Genomic DNA, 19,151 nt, shown 5'->3' with positions numbered 1-19,151 from the left:
ATTCCCGCACCTCAACCTGTCCCCACTTTGAGCCCGCCTCTCAGAATATTCAACCAAGACCCGCCTTATAGGACTAGTCAATCAAACCTCGCCCGCTGACTTAGTCCGGTCTCAAGTCCATGCAACCCCAACTGCGCATCTCTCCAGGGACAAAACTAGCCATTCTCCATTGTACGTTGGAAACGGCGATCTCCCAGTCCTCCTCCCCTCCTTGCCCTTCCGGCCAACGTACCCTCATTTTCCACTTCCCAGGCCCCGCCCCTCTCGCTGGGCGTCCCGCAGAAGCCGGAAGTAAAAGTGTTCTTTTGCGCCTGCGTGAGCCACGAGCCCAGTCTCTCCGAATCACGACTATTCTCTGACCTCAGTCTTCACTTGGGTCAGCAGTCTTCCCGGATTGGGTCGGCCCTGCTTCAGGTCCGGTGGCGGAGGCGGAGAGCTCGGCCTTGGGGAAGCCAGAGATCAGAGGGTGGCCGCCGCCGGGACCCCGCACCCGGGCCTCCGATCGCCGCTAGGTTACCTCAGAGCCCCGCCCGCTCCGTCCGTGGTTGTTGCTCGTCTCCAACTCCCTGAATCGGGCACTCTAGGCTGGGTCCAGTCGGGTGAGAGCAAAGGGCAGTGGAGAACAACCCTTGTATTTATAATTCGCTTCTAAAAGCGTCCTTTGCTCTTTCCGGAAAGGAAAAGCATCCCTGCCTTTCCTGTCCCGCGGACGAGAGACTCACCTGGTCGTCTCTGCGCTGATCTGCGGTTTTCTGCGTGTTCGGTGAGCAAGGGGCTGGCATTCAGCTCCACTACGCCGCCCCCCTCCCCCCTTCCCGTCTGGTGCAGGAGATACTAGTTAGTCTTGACGTTACCCTGCCTCTGGGCACCCGTTTGCTCATTATATCCAGGTGCATACAAGTGAACTAATAAGTGTATATGTAACGGTCGTCGCCGAATGCAGCTATCCATTGTATTCATTTGTGTGTAGATCTTTTTTGAATTTCACACATAAAGTATGATCATCTGCCAGTATTAGCTGTTTTTTTACCTTGTACCCTGTATTTCTTTAGTGCGCTTACCAGGACCTTCGTCCAGTTCATGTTGAATAGCATAGAATTTATATCCTTGCCTTGTTCCCGATCCCAGAGGGAATTATTTTACTATTTCACCGTTAAATATGATGTTTTTTGTATATGTTTGTAGATTTTTTTTTCTAGTAAAACTTGTTTCCTTCTAGTTCTGGTGGGTTAAATTTTTATCACCAGTGAACATTAATATAGATCAGTCACCACTTTGTATTTAATGGGATGAGTCATAAGATCTTTTTCTGTTAATGAAGTGAATTATATTAATTGATGATTCCATTTTCAACCACTTTTTATTCTTAGGACAAAATGAACGTAATTTGTGATTAATATCTTTATTATTGTTGACTGCACTAATATATTTTTTGCACTGATGTGTATGAATTTTTTTTTTTAATTGTGCTTCTCTGGTTTTGGAAAGAATGGAGAAAACTGTTTCAACCCCTATAATAGAATCTTGAAATTTTTAGTTATTTGGTGAGCTGGCTGAGAAGACAATTTGTAACTTCTCTTTCCTTTGTGAGTTTAAGTGCTGAGTTATTTTTTTCTTTAATAACTGGATATAATCAAGTGTTATATTTATTTTAGATCATTGCTGGAAATTTTATTTCTCTCTCTAAATGAATTCATTACTTGCACATTTCCATTTCTATTCCCTTAATTTTTTTAGTTGTTGTCTTTTTCTTACATGTGAAATTATGACTAATTCATAACTCCTTTTGTCTGGGCTCTGTTCCTAAAGAAAATTGCTACGGGTTTGGGGTTTGTCGACTTTATTAGTTTTTAAAGGACACATTGCTTGCTGGCTTTTCTGATTTTCTTTATTAGTTTAAAGTATCATAATTGTGTCTTGTTTTCACTTTTCTTTCTAACTATTTATACTGTTCTTTCCCCAGCCCTCAGTGGTTAGGCAGTTGTTACTGATTTTTTCTTCTCTGGGATTTGATGATATTTTTAAGTCTATAAATATATACACACAACCACAACTGTGGATTTCCAGTGCTATCTGAAACAGTTATTTTAATTTTCTGCTTCTGTGCTGCCATTTGAGTAACTCACTCACTAAAGAAAAATATGTGTGCATTTCCTTTCCCTATAACGTGCTTCATTTTTATATATATCTGCCACCACCTGATAGTTTGTTAATTACTGCCCACCCTCAAAAAATGATGAAGTCCATGTGTTTTAGGGTTCTTCTGTTTTGTTTAGTGCTGTAACTCCTGTGACTGCATGTGGTAGGATCAGGGAAATGTTACCTAAGTGAACATGAAATGAAGGAGCAGGAGGTAGGGGCCTTAAGGGAAACTACCTTGTTCTAGACATAGGTCTTAGTCAAGAGAAGGTATTCAAAGATAAAACATTTGAATAGAATGCTTTATTTGTCTACATTGGGTAGTAGGCCCAACAGGGTTTTAGGCCAGACCTTGATAATGATAGGAAATAAGGACCTCACTAACAGCAAAGTTATAAATATTTGTTCAGAAATTTACTTCTTGGGCATTTAGGCTTTGAGCATAAATAGACCTGCATACACACCTGACAGAGGGACTCTCTAATTGGGTAACATTGAGTGTGTGTTTAATTGACTGCAAGATTCCTGAAGTAGTAATTAGTTGTAATATGATTTGCAGGATTCCTATGAAAAATAAATAATTTATTTGTAAAGGTATGGGCATCTCTTGCAGTCATTCTCTGTTACGATTTCTTTATGGTTCGGACTTGCAAGGAATAAGACACATCAGATGAAAGTAGTGCAAGCAGAGGGCTGAAATTCTTGAGGCGAGCCTGACCAGGCGGTGGCGCAGTAGATAGAGCGTTGGACTGGGATGTGGAGGACCCAGGTTCGAGACCCTGAGGTCGCCAGCTTGAGCGTGGGCTCATCTGGTTTGAGCAAAGCTCACCAGCTTGGACCCAAGGTTGCTGGCTCGAGCAAGGGGTTACTCGGTCTGCTGAAGGCCCACGGTCAAGGCACAAATGAGAAAGCAATCAACGAACAACTAAGGTGTCACAACAAAAAACTGATTGATGCTTCTCATCTTTCTCCGTTCCTGTCTGTCTGTCCCCATCTGTCCCTCTCTCTGTCTCTCTGTCTCTGTAAAAAAAAAAAAAAAAAGAAAAGAAATTCTTGAGGCGGAATCAGCCCCGAGAAACTGCGCCACTGCATATTTATTGAGTTTCAAAGGCCATAGCTCAGCAGATAAAGCTAGAAAGCTATAAAAGCCTTTTTTCCCATCCATACCATCTCCAACCCTGGACATCTACTGTTACCTCCATGATCAAGAACACAAGAAGAGTCAGAGTCTCAGAGCTTATCAATCATAAAGAAAATCTGGTTCTTGGAGGCATTCCTCCAAGAATCTGTGTACTTGGATTCAAGTAACCCCAGGTCAGTCTCCTATTATGGTTAACACACTCTAAGATCTCTTGTCTCCAAGTAACCCCTGCTCTGAAGTTAACTGCCGTTTAGATTTGTGCAGGGTCTTTTCCTACAATTCTCACATCATGGTTGCTTAAATGGAACATGTTATTAATATAGTAAAGAATATCATAGTTTTTGTTGGCTTTAAGATATATACTTGATCCACTGCAGTGGATGGAACAGTTGTGTTTTCATTATTTGAAATTTGTGCAAGAGCATTGTAGACATTTCTATCAGAGGAGGCACCCTGCCAACTTCACTGAAGTATTTTTCTGCTGCTGCTTCTGTTCAGGTAAATGTTTGCAGCAAAATTACAGCATGGCTGTCTTCTCTGCCTCCTCTGTGTGGAATTTAGGCCGTTGATCTTTTTCAAAACCAGGTTTCAGGGATCCTGCAGCCTATGGGAGGGAGCCCATTGATTAGAGGCTGAGCAGTAATGCCTGTTAGCCTGCCAACAGATGCAGAAGTAAGGAATATTGGGAATGGAGCACCCAGAAATCTGGTATATAAGACCACTGTGTGTATTCTCAGTATATTCTGAAGGTTGAAGGTATTGCTTGATACTTTTTATGCTTCTCAATATCATGGGCAAACTGCCAGCTTAAGTTTTAGACTGCAGTGAAATTACTTGTAAAATAGGACTCTTAAACGTCAAAACAAAACAAAACAATAACTCAACAAGAACCAGAGCCTAGTTTTCTAGTTCTACATGAGGTAAGATTACTCCACCTTCTTACAGGATCAGTGTGTTTGCTTCAGTGTCTCGGACTTATTATGCATAGGCGTGTGAAGGTATTGTGTGTGTGTGTGTGTGTGTGTGTGTATAGGGGAGGCTTGAGAGGAGTGGTCCCTTATAGTGTGCTGTAGCATCCAGGCTCATGATTGTGTGAATTGTGAAGAGACCTAGAGGATCATTACTCTTCTGCCTCAGCTATAACTTCTCAACATTCTGTCTTTCTTCATGAAGGGAACATGGGTGAGGAAAGAAGCACCTCGGAGTTCCAGAAAAACATGACACAGGTAAGTAAGAGTTCATAATTTCCCAAGAGAATATTCCCATTTAACCAGTTTGTCAAGATCTGATTGTTTAGAGCAGGGATCAGCAACCTGTTTGTGTATTAGGCCACACAGGAAGTCTGTCACTTAGTTTTTCCATTTAGTTGTATACTCACTTATTGCTTCTCATATGCACCTAGACTTGGGGTCAAACCCATGACCTCTGGCATACGACATTGATTCTTTATCCACTGTGCCACCTGGCCAGGGCTGGATTGTATGTATATATTTTTTGGTGTTGAGTTTAATAAATTCTTTATAAATTTTGGATATTAATTCCTTATCAGATATATCAGCAAAAATGTTCTCCCATTTAGTGGGTTGTCTTTTCATTTGTTGATGGTTTCCTTTGCTATGAAAAAGTTTTTAATTGATGTGGTCAAATTTTTAATTTTTTCCTTGCTCAAGGAGATGTATCCAAAATGATACTGCTATAAGAGGCATCCCAGATTTTAGTGTCCTGTTTTCTTCTGCGATTTTTTGAGTTTTAAGTCTAATATTTAAGTGTCTATTTTATTGTGAGTTTATTCTTCTACATCCCTCATTGTGTTTTATTCATTAAACCTCATCCAGATTTGACCATTGTTTCATGTTGTGCTGATCGGTATAGTGGGAGAGAAGAAAGCAGATGAAATAGGAATTGTTTCTTTCATGGTTGAAATTAAAACTAAGTCCTCACTTAACATTGTTGAGTGCTTCTGTATCTTTAAGCAAAACAACTAATAATAAACCAATTTTACTTTAGACTAATTGATATAAACAAGAGTTAAGTTCCCACACTATCTCATCAACATTGTAACAAAAAGAAGTCATTCCAGGACCTACTGTGTTTCATTTTTAGAGCATTTCTCTCACTTTTGCTATATGCTTTGGAGTATTGTGGATCATGTTAAGACGAATTATTTCCCATCAATCTGTGGAGAGAGAAATTGTGCTTTTTAGTGGTGTTGTGATGTCTGTGATACAGGACTTGGTCAGTCAGGAGCATGTGTGCGGGAAAGAGAAAGAGATCTGATGGCTGAGTCCCTGCGTTGGTTGGTTGGTTGTTGTTGTTGTTGTTTTCCCCTGAAGTTGGAAACGGGGAGGCAATCAGACAGACTCCCGCATGCGCCTGTCCGGGATCCACCCGGCATGCCCACAAGGGGATGATGCTCTGCCCATCTGGGGCACCGCTCTGTTGCATCCAGAGCCATTCTAGCGCCTGAGGCAGAGGCCACAGAGCGATCTTCAGCGCCCGGGCCAACTTTGCTCCAATGGTGCCTTGGCTGTGGGAGGAGAAGAGAGAGACAGAGAGGAAGGAGAGGGGGAGAAGTGGAGAAGCAGATGGGCGCTTTACCTGTGTGCCCTGGCCAGGAATCGAACCCAGGACTCCTGCACTCCAGGCTGACGCTCTACCACTGAGCCAACCAGCCATGGCTGAGTCCCTGGGTTGTTGTTAGAAGACCATACAGTCTTCAAATGTCCAGTGAATGGATTCTCTATTCCCCATATTGTTACCATCATTCATCCTACTTAACTCGGGGTATTGGTACTTTTCTGACCAGAATATGTGGGATGTTTCAGGGCCCAGTGGTCTTTGAGGATGTGGCTGTGGACTTCAGCCAGGAGGAGTGGGCTTTGCTGGATCTCGCTCAGAGGAGCCTCTACAGAGATGTGATGCTGGAGACCTTCCGGAACCTGGCCTCACTTGGTAAGAAAGGCAACATTCCTAGATTCAGTTTTTTAGAAAACAAATCTGACAAATCAAAATCATTCTTCATTCTAGGACTTGGGCTGAGAAATAGGAATACATTGGTAAATATGACAGACGTGGTCAGCGTCCCCATGAAACTTACAGTGTAGTGGCTTGACCATGAAAATGAACATCTGTGTGTTGAACTGTCTTTTTATTGTGAATGAAAGCCTCAAGGCTTACTGAGGGTTGAAAGTGTGGGCAGAGACTTCAGGGTCACTGAAAGGCACAAGGGAGTCTTACGGTTTGAGACCTTCTGAAAGTTTTGCTGACATCAGTGGTCTTTACCCAAAGACCACCAGGAACATACCTAAAAGTTAAACAAGTTGGATTTGTTACTCAATCCAGTGAGAAAAACACATGACACAGGGAGCCTGGGGTGTCACAGTCCAGAGGGTGTTGGTACATATTACAGAATTTGAGCTTTGGTTGAGTGATTTGAGGATGGCTCTGTGGATCAAGCTGTATTAGTTTCCGAGGCCTTTTGTAACAAAGTACTGCAAACTGGGTGACCAAATACAAAAGAAACTTTCAATTCACATTTCTAGAGATAGAAGTTCCAATTCGAGTTGTCTTCAGGGCCATGCTTCTTCTGAAGCTCTATGGAAAAAATCCTGCCTGTCTCTTTCTAGCTCTGGTGGGGACCAGCAGTCTTGGTATTCTTGACTTGCAGATGCATTTCTCTAAATCTGCCTCCATCTTCACACAGACTTCTCTCTGTCTCTAAGTCTGTCCCTCTTTGTAAGGACACTAGTCTATGGATTCAGAGCCCACCCTAATCCAGTATAGCTTCATTTTAACTTGATTATATTTACAGTGATCCTACTTCCAAATATAGCAACATTCTGAGATTCTAGGTAGATATAAGATATTTTGAAAAATGTATCTATTTTTAGAACAGTTCAGCAAAACCAAATGGAAGGTACAGAGATTTCCTATATAGCCTGTTACCCCCACACATGCACAGCCTCCCCACTGTCAACATACTCCACCAGAGTCCTATATTTGTCACAGTTGATAAACCTACAGTGACACATGATCAACTACTAGAGTCCACAGCTTAAATTAGGCTTCACTTTTGGTGTTGTACCTACTGTGCTTTGGACAAATATGCGATGACATATACCCACTGCTGTAATATCATAGAGAGTAGTTCCACTGTCCTAAAAGTCCTCTTTGCCTTCCCAATTCATCCCTTCTTCCCTTCTATCCCCTGGCAACTATTGATCTTTTTATTGTGACCATAGTTATTTTTTTTTGAGAGAGTTATGTAGTTGGAGTCATACAGTATGTAGCCTTTTCACATTGGCTTCATTCACTTAGCAACATACATTTAAAGTTCTTTTATGTCTTATCATGGCTTGAGAGCCTATTTTTTATAGCACTGAATATAATATTCAATTGTCTACCTGTCCATTCATCCATTCACCTACAAAAGAACATATATAGCCTGGCCAGGTGTTGGCGCAGTGGACAGAGCATTGGACTGGGACTCAGAGGACCCAGTTTCGAAACCTCGAGGTCGCTGGCTTGAGTGGTTGCTCATCTGGTTTGAGTACAGCTCACCAGCTTGAACCCAAGGTCACTGGCTTGAGCAAGGGGTCACTTAGTCTGCTGTAGCCCCCTGGTCAAGGTACATGAGAAAGCAAGCAATGAACAACTAAAGTGTTGCAATGAAGAATTGATGCTTGTCTCCTGGAAATGTCAGTGGTTCCACATTGTTTTCCTGCATGTGACAAGCCTTTCTGTTTAACAGGGTACGCACTCCATACACCCTGGCTGACCTTCCAGTGGAAGCAGGAGGAGGACCTGGAGATGATAAAGAGAGGGCCTGTCCAGGGGGAACACCAGGAAGGCAAGAGTTCTTGGGAGAAACTCTCTAGGTTGGGGGTATTCATTTGGAAAAATCAAGTGAGGGCCAAACAGCTGTTTTGTCTGAGATATGATTTTCCCCATACACCATTGATCACTACTTGACGTTTTATTAACAGTCTTCCATGTTTTTGAGAAGACTTTCCTTGTTTTGTTTTTGTAAGTTGGTATTTGGTCATATACATTTTACCCTGTTACTGTATGTTTTGTTCTCCCAATTGTACTCCTGTTTGTATTACTATCCATGAAAGTCTTCATAGAATATTTTTCGTTCAGTTTCTTATCATTTGACCCTGTGCTTGGAAGCAGAGTCTTGAAATAGCCACTCTGCAAAAGCCCTTTGTTCAAAGGTGCCTTTACCATTCGTTTCAGATTCTGACACTCAACTTAAGACTAATGAATCAGTCACTTCGCAAGATATTTATGAAGAAACAGTATCCAATGAACAGGAAATAGTAAGATTGAAGAGGAATGATGCACAGTCATTTATTTTATACAAAAAGTGGGAATACCATGGTATTGACTGTAAGAACAAAAACCATGAGAGACATTTGAGGTGAGTTGCATTCATAAAAAAGAAAGTAGTGCCTCATAATAGTATTTTAAAATGTCATGAAATATAAAGAACACATATATAAGACTTTTCAAAAGTTGTAATTTCATAAAGAATTTTTACAAGATTTTCTTACACGAATAAGACTGCGATTTTCAATGTTTGATATAATTCTGTTGTAAGCATTTATAAGAAAATTCCCATAAGTCAGAAACTCAGTGATACATAATGCAATTAACAGTTCAAATGCTATAAAGATGTTCACTGAAATTTATGTACTTTTACTGATGAATGTCACCTCATTGAATTAATTTTTAAAAAAACAAAGAAGGTCCTGGCCCATTGGCTCAGTGGTAGAGCATTGGCCAGGCATATGGATTTCTGATTTTGATTCCCAGTCAAGGCACACAGCAGAAACACCCATCTGCTTTTCCACCACTCCCTCTCCTCCTTCTCTCTCTTTGACTCTGATAGTAATGGCTCGATTGGTTCAAGCGCATTGTCTTCAGGTGCTCAGGATGGCTCTGTAGAGCCTCCTCTGCCTCAGGCTCAAAAAATAGTTTCATTGTGCGCATGGCCCCAGATGGGCAGAGCATCAGCCCCAGATAGGGGTTGTCAAGTTAATCCCGGTCATTGTGGATTAACTGGTCACTTGTCTGTCTCCTCTCCTCTCATTTGGAAAAGAAAAAAAAGGTAAAAAAGAACAACAAAAAAATACCCAACTCAGTGTAAGTACCAGCTATTGTAGAACTGTCTGTGGGAACTTTCAGTTTATAACTCCACAGAGTGAAAAAACTATATAGTTACTGTTAATGGTAAAAATGTATTTATTACTAATATTGTACTTTTTATTTTTAAATGAAGTCATGTGACAGAGAACACCTATGAATGTAACCAAGAAAATCAGCACAGACAAGACTTCTGCCAAATTTCAAATCTTAACGTACTCCAGAGATCTGCTGAAGTACAATCCTATGAATGCTGTGAATGTAAAAAGGTCTTCATGGATCATGTTTCCGTGGACACCCACGTCAGTTCTCACATGGGAAGCAAACCCTACCAGTGCAGGGAGTGTGGGAAGGCTTTCCATTCCCTCGCCTGTTTCAGGAAGCACATGAAAACCCCTGTGGAAGACAAACCCTACGAATGTCAGCAGTGTACCAGAGCCTTCGGCTGTTCGTCATTCTTCAGGGCACATATGAAGCTTCACTCTGGACAGACAAACTGTGAATGTGAGCAATGTGGCAAAACCTTCAGCTGTTCTTCATCCCTTATAGAGCACAAGAGAATTCACAGTGGAGAGAAGCCTTACGAATGCAAGGAATGTGGGAAGGCCTTTAGTTCTTCCTCTCACCTCATAACACATATAAGAATCCATACTGGCGAGAAGCCTTTTGAATGTAAGGAGTGTGGGAAGGCCTTCAGTTCTCTCTCATCCCTCACCATGCATTTGAGACTGCACAGTGGAGAGAAGCCTTATCAATGCAAGGAATGTGGGAAAGCCTTTATTAGTTCCTCCCACCTTACAGTGCATGGACGGACTCACACTGGGGAGAAACCTCATGAATGTAAGAAATGCGAGAAAGCCTTTCATTCTTCCTCAGCTCTTAGGATTCACATGAGGACACACACTGGGGAGAAGCCCTATGAATGTAAGGAGTGTGGGAAAGCCTTTCGTCAATATTCAGGCCTGATTTTACACGTCCGAATGCACACTGGAGAGAAGCCATTTGACTGTCTGGAGTGTGGTAAAGCCTTTAGTTGTCCCTCATCCTTTCGAAGACATGTAAGAAGCCACACTGGAGAGAAACCCTATGAATGTAAGGAATGCGGGAAAGCCTTTAGTTCTTCCACTCACCTCATAATGCATATAAGAATCCATACTGGAGAGAAGCCTTATGAATGTAAGGAATGTGGGAAGGCCTTTCGTCGCTCTTCAGGCCTGACTGTACACACCCGAATGCACACTGGAGAGAAGCCTTTCAGCTGTCTGGAATGTGGGAAAGCATTCAGCTGTCCTTCATCCTTCAGAGCACATATGAGAGATCATACTGGCAAGACACAATACAAATGTAAGGAATGTGGGAAGGCCTTCAGTCGTCCCTCATCTTTCACCGCACATTTGAGAGCGCACATTGGAGAGAAGCCTTATAAATGCAAGGAATGTGGGAAAGCCTTTACTAGTTCCTCCCACCTTATAGTACATGGACGAACTCACACTGGGGAGAAACCTCATGAGTGTAATAAATGTGGGAAAGCTTTTATTTATCCCGCATCTCTTAGGACTCATATGAGGAGGCACACTGGGGAGAAACCCTTTGAATGTAAAGAGTGTGGGAAAGCCTTTCGTCACTCTTCAGGCCTGACTGTACACACCCGAATGCACACTGGAGAGAAGCCTTTCAGCTGTCTGGAGTGTGGGAAAGCCTTCAGTTGTTCCTCAACCTTGCGAAGACATGTAAGAAGACACACTGGAGAGAAACCCTATGAATGTAAGGAATGTGGGAAAGTCTTTGTTTACGCTGCCTACTTTCAAAGGCACGTGAAAACTCACTCTAGAGAAAACATGCAAATGTAAGGACTATGGGAATGTCTGCAAAGATTTGCAGATCTAAGACAACATGTGAGAACTTACACTGTGGAGACATCCTGTGACTGTAATAAAGTAGGTAATTGTCCCTCATCTTTTAGATGACTCTGAGAACTCACAACTGAGAGAAACCCTTTGTATGTAAACCATGTGGTAATGCCTTAAAAAATATTGCTTATTATAAGGCAAAATTCCCAAGAAATATGTGTATAAGAAAATTTGCTCTGGAAGCAAAGATCAGTGCTTCAGCTTTAAAGTGGAAAGTTGGCTCACTGCTTTCTGGTTTGCATTTTCTAATATGAATAATTAAGGTCATAATTTCTCTTAATATTTTTCCACTCTGTTTTATTCTGAGGTGCTTTTATTTGGGTTTAGATGTAAATGTTATTTCCATCATTAAGTGTGAGAGTGTATTTCTTCAAATGCAGGCAGGAGTGGTTCTTTTATTTTTTTCTGATTAACTCATTGCTAAGTGTGTAGTGATCATGGTATAGACACTTTAATATTTATAATTCCTTTTGTATTTAGCTTTTGTAATTGGTTATTTTATTTTGATCTAGTAAGGCGGACACTGGAAATTGCCTACTCAATATTTTTATCCCATTTTACTCCTTTTGAGCCTACTAGTTTTTATTATTCAAAGCTTTTCCTGTCTAATAAATAATTTACCAGAAATTGGGAAATGCATAGGTCTTCAAAGTGTCTCATCTGATACTTTTGTATTTCATTCTTTGTCTTTGCTCCTTGCTGATAATGGGACCCAGTGTTTTGAGAATACAAAGAGACCTAGCATATTATCAGTAAATTCACTCTTCCAGCAAATTAATTTCTGGTTACAAGACAATAAACAAATACTTATTAATAAATATGTATTACATTCTACTCAACTTAGATGCCACATATCTCTGGGGATTGCTGGTGTTCCCCTTAGTCCCAGATAAGGAACACCAGTATAGAGAGGTGGGGGTATTCCATACACCTCTAGTAATCATGGCCTTAATTTAGGGATTATAGCATTTTTCATAAATAGTAATGCACTTTACATCCCATTTTGGAAATCTGAGATACGGGAATATTATCCCCTATATAAGATAGGAATTTCATGGAATGACTATACTTAAATATTTCAGAAATATTTCCAAAAGTAGCACATAATTGATAGCAACTGATTTTTCTATTTGGAAAAGCAAAGGTAGTAAGTAAGAGGTAAAATTAAACTTGTAATGACTTTTATAACACAGCCAACACCATGGACATATCATATAGAAATACTTACTTGTATAATATGAAGAGAGGCAGAGAATTTTGATATAGGATTCCAAAATAAAGAATTGACAAGTAAAAGAAATTCCTCATGTAGTGCTATGCATCAGTTAAAGTATTACACCTAAATGTGTGTACTTCAAAGAAAGATTTAAACAATAGTGTCATAAACAAGCACGTTTTAGAGACAGTGTGTGAAGTAAAGTACTATTACATAAATTTCCAGTAAGCTCCATAGAACCATATAAACACTAATATTATGGAAACACAGACAGAAAATACACTGACAAAATGAATGACAGCGTTTGCTCCTGTGGGACAGGTGTGCAGGGCAATGGGATCATGCCGGAATTTAGAAAATACCAATATATTTGCAATTTTTAATGTATAAAATATGTATTTGAAGGTAAATATTACTTAATAGTTATGCTTTAATATTTATAGGTATAATAGGTAATGTTATTTGAACATTTTCTAAGTGCCTGGCCATATTCTAAGGCTGTGTTATCACCACTGAGAATCATGCATGTATAGATTATTATTTAATAGCTTCGAGGCTGTGGCCAGGGCATTGTACATTTTACAATATTTACAGGCAACCATAATAACATAGTAAAGATAATCACTGGTCTGACTACTCTAGTTTTAATTTTATTTAATTTTTTGGAACAATTGACTTTACTGATGTGGAAACTCCTCAGTATTTGTTACATTAGTATCTATACTTTTCTCTTTTGTATTTCCCCCCCAAATCTAAATCACTGTGTATACTGTCAAGAGAACTAAAGATCAGAGTTGGCTTCAGGGATGTGATTTAAAAAGTACTGTTAAAATAAAATTGATTTAAGGAGAAGGCATAGAATGCTGGGTTTCACACCTGGCTTGGGGGCTTCTCATGATGCTGAATTTTTCAACAGTAAATAAGGGAGTTGGGTTCTATTTGAACAAAAGCCTTAGAAATGCGACATTTAGAAACACATACAGGCTTACCGAGCCATCAAAATGGAGATCAAAAAGCTAAGAAGCGGGTTAAAACCGCCCAAGTGTTCCCCTGAATCTCTAGAATTGCTGTGTAGTTCTGTTTCTAAGGTGAGATATAGGAGGCAAGTTTACTTTTAAAGTTTATTATTGTTTAATGATTAACTTTATCTGGTCTGGTACACTAATGCCATGAGTTGTGGTCAGTGATGCTCTATGATTTTGTATTTTTAACCAAAACATACTTAATCAAATATGAAATGTACCAGGTCAAGGTTGGGAGGTATATTTGACAAGAATTTTTAAAAACAGCCCATATGGCCTGACCAGGCAGTGGTGCAGTGAATAGAGCGTCGGACTGGGATGCGGAAGGACCCAGGTTTGAGACCCCGAGGTCTCTAGCTTTAGCAAAAACAACAAACAAACAAAAAAAAAACTTCACCAGCTTGGACCCAAGGTTGCTGGCTCATGCAACGGTTACTTGGTCTGCTGAAGGCCCGCAGTCAAGGCACATATGAGAAAGCAATCAATGAACAACTAAGGTGTCGAAACAAAAAACTGATGATTAATGCTTCTCAACTCTCTCCATTCCTGTCTGTCTATCCCTCTCCCTGACTCTCTGTAAAAAAAAAAAAAAGTAGAAATAACCCATATGTCTGAGTAAGCATATTGGAAATTAAAAATGGTACTGAGAACCTAACATAACTGGCTCATAAAAAGCTATCTTGTTAAAATGAACACGACCTTTTTTGGGGGGTGGGGGTGAGGTTCAGGGGATTTTATTTATTTCAAGAGAAAGGGTGAGAGAGTTTGAAGCATTAACTCAATAGTAGTTGCTTCCTGTATATGCCTTGACTTAGCAAGTCCAGGGTTTTAAACTGGTAACCTCAGCAGTCCAGGTCAAAGCTTTATCCACTGCACCAGATGTCAGGGACCAACCCTTGACTTTAGTGTAGAGAGCAGATAATGTGTTCTAGCAATGATACAGGTTATCAGTATTCTTGCATTTTCTTACACTGTATTTAAATATTTCAGGCTGCTTCTAAGTGCTATTTAATTAGACTGATTATTTTCTTAGAGTGACAAGGATATTTTTAATTCTGTACTTCCCTTTTTTTTTTATAAATTTTTACTAATGTTAATGGGAGTGACATCAATAAATCAGGGTACATATATTCAAAGAAAACATGTTCACATTATCTTGTCATTCAATTATGTTGCATACCCATCACCCAAAGTCAGATTGTCCTCCGTCACCTTTTATCTAGTTTTCTTTGTGCCCCTCCCCCCCTCCTCCTTCCTTCCTGCGCCCCCCCTCCCCCCCACTCCCGGTAACCACCATATTCTTGTCCATGTCTCTTAGTCTCGTTTTTATGTCCCACCAATGTGTGGAATCATGTAGTTCTTGTTTTTTTCTGATTTACTAATTTCACTCCCTATAATTTTATCAAGATCCCACCATTTTGTTGTAAATGATCCGATGTCATCATTTTTTTTTTTTTTTTTTTTTTTTTTTTGTTTTTTTCTGAAGCTGGAAACGGGGAGAGACAGTCAGACTCCCGCATGTGCCCAACCGGGATCCACCCGGCACGCCCACCAGGGGTGAAGCTCTGCCCACCAAGGGGCGATGCTCTGCCCCTCTGGGGCGTCGCTGTGCCGCGACCAGAGCCACTCCAGCACCTGGGGCAGAGGCCAAGGAGCCATCCCCAGCGCCCGGGCCATCTTTGCTCCAATGGAGCCTTGGCTGCGGGAGGGGAAGAGAGAGACAGAGAGGAAGGGGGGTGGAGAAGCAATTGGGTGCTTCTCCTATGTGCCCTGGCCGGGAATTGAACCCGGGTCCCCCACACGCCAGGCCGACGCTCTACCGCTGAGCCAATTGGCCAGGGCCCGATGTCATCATTTCTTATGGCTTAGTAATATTCTATAGTGTATATGTGCCACATCTTCTTTATCCAGTCTTCTAGTGAAGGGCTTTTTGGTTGTTTCCATGTCTTGGCCACTGTGAACAATGGTGCAATGAATATGGGGTACATGTGTATTTACGTATCAGTGTTTTTGAGTTTTGGGGGTATATACCCAGTAGAGGGATTGCTGGGTCATAAGGTAGTTCTATTTTCAGTCTTTTGAGGAACCACCATACTTTCTTCCATAATGGTTGCACTACTTTACAGTCCCACCAACAGTGAATGAGGGTTCCTTTTTCTCCACAGCCTCTCCAGCATTTGCTATTACCTGTGTTGTTGATAATAGCTAATCTAACAGGTGTGAGGTGGTATTGCATTGTAGTTTTGATTTGCATTTCCCTAATAACTAATGAAGATGAGCATCTCTTCATATATCTTTTGGCCATTTGTACAATATTTCTTCCTGGCAGAAGTGTCTGTTCATGTCCTCTTCCCATTTTTTTTATTGGATTGTTTGTTTGTTGTTGAGTTTTATAAGTTCTTTGTAAATTTTGGATATTAGGCCCTTATCTGAGCTGTTGTTTGAAAATATCATTTCCCATTTAGTTGGCTGTCTGTTTATTTTGTTGTCAGTTTCTCTTGCTGAGCAAAAACTTTTTAGTCTAATGTAATCCCATTCATTTATCTTTGCCTTCACTTCTCTTGCCTTTGGAGTCAAATTCATAAAATGCTCTTTAAAACCCAGGTCCATGAGTTTAGTACCTATGTCTTCTTCTGTGTACTTTATTGTTTCAGGTCTTATATTTAGGTCTTTGATCCATTTTGAATTCATTTTCATACAAGGGGACAAGCTGTAGTCGATTTTCATTCTTTTGCATGTGGCTTTCCAGTTTTCTCAGCACCATTTATTGAGGAGGCTTTCTTTTCTCCATTGTGTGTTCTTAGCCCCTTTATCAAAAATTATTTGACCATATATATGTGGTTTTATTTCTGGACTTTCTGTTCTGTTCCATTGGTCTGAGTGTCTATTTTTCTGCCAATACCATGCTGTTTTGATTTTCGTGGCCCTATAATATAGTTTGAAGTCAGGTATTGTAATGCCCCCAGCTTCATTCTTTTTCCTTAGGATTGTTTTGGCTAATCGGGGTTTTTTATAGTTCCATATAAATCTGATGATTTTTTGTTCCATTTCCTTAAAGAATGTCATAAGATTTTGATGGGAATTGCATTAAATTTATATGTTGCTTTGAGTTATATGGCCATTTTGATTATATTTATTCTTCCTATCCATGAACAAGGAATATTTTTCCATCTCATTGTATCTTTTTCTATTTCCTTTAACAATGCTTTGTAGTTTTTTGTTATATAGGTCCTTTATATTCTTTGTTATGTTTATTGCTAGGTATTTTATTTTTTTTGTTGCAATCCTGAAGGGGATTATTCTTTTGAGTTCATTCTCAAATGTTTCATTGTTGGCATATAGGAAGGCTATGGACTTTTGTATGTTAATTGTGTATCCTGCGACCTTACTGTATTGGTTTATTGTTTCTAGTAATCTTTTTGTGGAGTCTTTGGGGTTTTCGATGTATGGGATCATATCATCTGCAAAAAGTGATACCTTTACTTTTTCTTTTCCGATATGGATGCCTTTTATTTCTTTGTCTTGTCTGATTGCTCTGGCCAGAACTTCTAGCACCACGTTAAATAAGAGTGGAGAGAGTAGACAACCCTGTCTTGTTCCTGATTTAAAGTGGAAAGTCCTCAGTTTTATGCCATTTCATATGATGTTGGCTGATGGTTTATCATATATGGCCTTTATCATGTTGAGATATTTTCCTTCTATACCCATTTTGTTGAGTGTCTTAAACATAAAGTTGTGTTGTATTTTATCGAATGCCTTTTCTGCATCTGTTGATAAGATCATGTGATTTTTGTTCTTTGTTTTGTTGTTATGGTGTATTACATTAACCGTTTTACATATGTTGAACCATCCTTGAGATTCTGGGATGAATCCCACTTGATCGTGATGTATTATTTTTTTAATATGTTGTTGTGTTCGATTTGCCAGTATTTTGTTTAGTATTTTAGCATCTCTCTTCATTAGAGATATTGGTCTGTAGTTTTCTTTTTTTGTGCCGTCCTTGCCAGGTTTCGGTATAAGGGTTATGTTGGCCTCATAAAATGTGTTTGGAAGCATTGCTTCTTCTTCAATTTTTTGGAAGATTTTCAGTAGAATAGGAACCAAGTCTTTGAATGTTTGATAGATTTCACTAGTATAGTTGTCTGGGCCTGGACTTTTATTTTTGGGGAGGTTTTTAATGGGTTTTTTTATTCTCTACTAATAGGTCTTTTTAGGCTTTCTGCTTCTTCTTGACTCAGTCTAGGAAGGTTGTATTGTTCTAGGAATTTATTCATTTCTTCTAGGTTGTAGAATTTAGTGGCATAAAGTTTTTCATAGTAATCTACAATAATTCTTTGTATATCTACGATGTCCGTGGTGATTTCTCCTTTTTCATTTTGGATTTTGTTTATATGAGTTTTTTCTCTTTTTTCCTTGGTAAGTCTTGCCGAGGGTTTGTCAATTTTGTTGATCTTTTCAAAGAACCAGCTCCTTGTTTTATTAATTTTTTCTATAGTTTTTCTGTTCTCTAATTTATTTCTGCTCTGATTTTTATTATCTCCTTTCTTTGGCTGATTTTGGGTTGTTTTTGTTCTTCTTTTTCCAGTTCCTTAAGGTGTGAAGGTAAGTGGTTCACTTGGGCTCTCCCTTGTTTGTTCATGTAGGCCTGAAGTGATATGAACTTCCCTCTTATCACTGCTTTTGCTGCATCCCAGAGATTCTGATATGTCGTGTTGTCATTTTCATTTGTCTGTATATATCTTTTGATCTCTGCTTATTTCTTCTTTGACCAATACATTTTTATAAGTATGTTGTTTTGTTTCCATATTTTTGTGGGGTTTTTTTTCCCTCTTTTTTGCAGTTCTAGTTTCAAGGCTTTATGATCAGAAAATATGCTTGGTACAACTTTGATTTTTCTGAATTTGCTGATGTTATTTTTATGGCCCAACATATGGTCAATTCTTGAGAATGTTCCATGTACACTAGAGAAAAATGTATACTCTGTCGCTTTGGGATGAAGTGTCCTATAGATGTCTATCATATCCAGGTTCTCTAGTGTTTCGTTTAAGGCCACTATATCTTTATTGATTTTCTGTTTGGATGACCGATTAGAGCCGGCAGCGGTGTATTGAGGTCTCCAAGTATGATTGTATTTTTGTCATTTTTTTTTTTAGGTCAATAAGTAACTGTCTTATATATTTTGGTGCTCCTTGGTTTGGTGCATATATATTAAGGATTGTTATGTCTTCTTGATTCAGCATCCCCTTAATCATTATGAAATGACCATTTTTGTCTCTGAGTACTTTTGCTGTCTTGTAGTCAGAATTATTAGATATGAGTATTGCTACGCCTGCTTTTTTTTAGATGTCATTTGCTTGGAGTATTGTTTTCCAGCCTTTCACTTTGAATTTGTTTTTATCCTTGTTGCTTAGATGTGTTTCTTGTAGGTAGCATACAGTTGGATTTTCTTTTTTAATCCATTCTAATACTCTCTGTATTTTTATTGGTGATTTTATTTTTGTGGATTCCCTATTGCCATTTTATAAATTGCTTTCTGTTAGTTTTATATCTTGTTTGATTTATCTCTTTTGTTTTCC

The 19,151-nt window shown here is 39.6% G+C and overlaps 1 protein-coding gene across 2 annotated transcripts in view; it reads left to right on the top strand.

Annotated features, from left to right (window-relative positions):
- The first annotated feature begins 322 nt into the window (after window positions 1-322).
- Window positions 323-19,151, top strand: part of LOC136333268 (zinc finger protein 699-like) — an 89,893-nt gene continuing 71,064 nt past the window's right edge. Inside the window, exons 1-6 of one of the 2 annotated variants that reach the window (XR_010731000.1) lie at window positions 323-763; window positions 4,454-4,506; window positions 6,106-6,232; window positions 8,031-8,129; window positions 8,519-8,702; window positions 9,564-13,924. Coding sequence is in view for 1 of the 2 variants with exons in the window: in XM_066272190.1 (XP_066128287.1) it covers window positions 4,459-4,506; window positions 6,106-6,232; window positions 8,031-8,129; window positions 8,519-8,702; window positions 9,564-11,208 (2,103 nt within the window). In the remaining variant the exon portion in view is untranslated. The remainder of the gene's footprint in view (window positions 764-4,453; window positions 4,507-6,105; window positions 6,233-8,030; window positions 8,130-8,518; window positions 8,703-9,563; window positions 13,925-19,151) is intronic. The other variant, XM_066272190.1, reaches the window with a different exon arrangement.

This window comes from Saccopteryx bilineata, chromosome 1, assembly GCF_036850765.1.
Source record: "Saccopteryx bilineata isolate mSacBil1 chromosome 1, mSacBil1_pri_phased_curated, whole genome shotgun sequence".
Classification (NCBI taxonomy): Eukaryota; Metazoa; Chordata; class Mammalia; order Chiroptera; family Emballonuridae; genus Saccopteryx; species Saccopteryx bilineata.
Note: the sequence above shows the minus strand (reverse complement) of the source record. Positions and strands in the feature narration are given on the sequence as shown.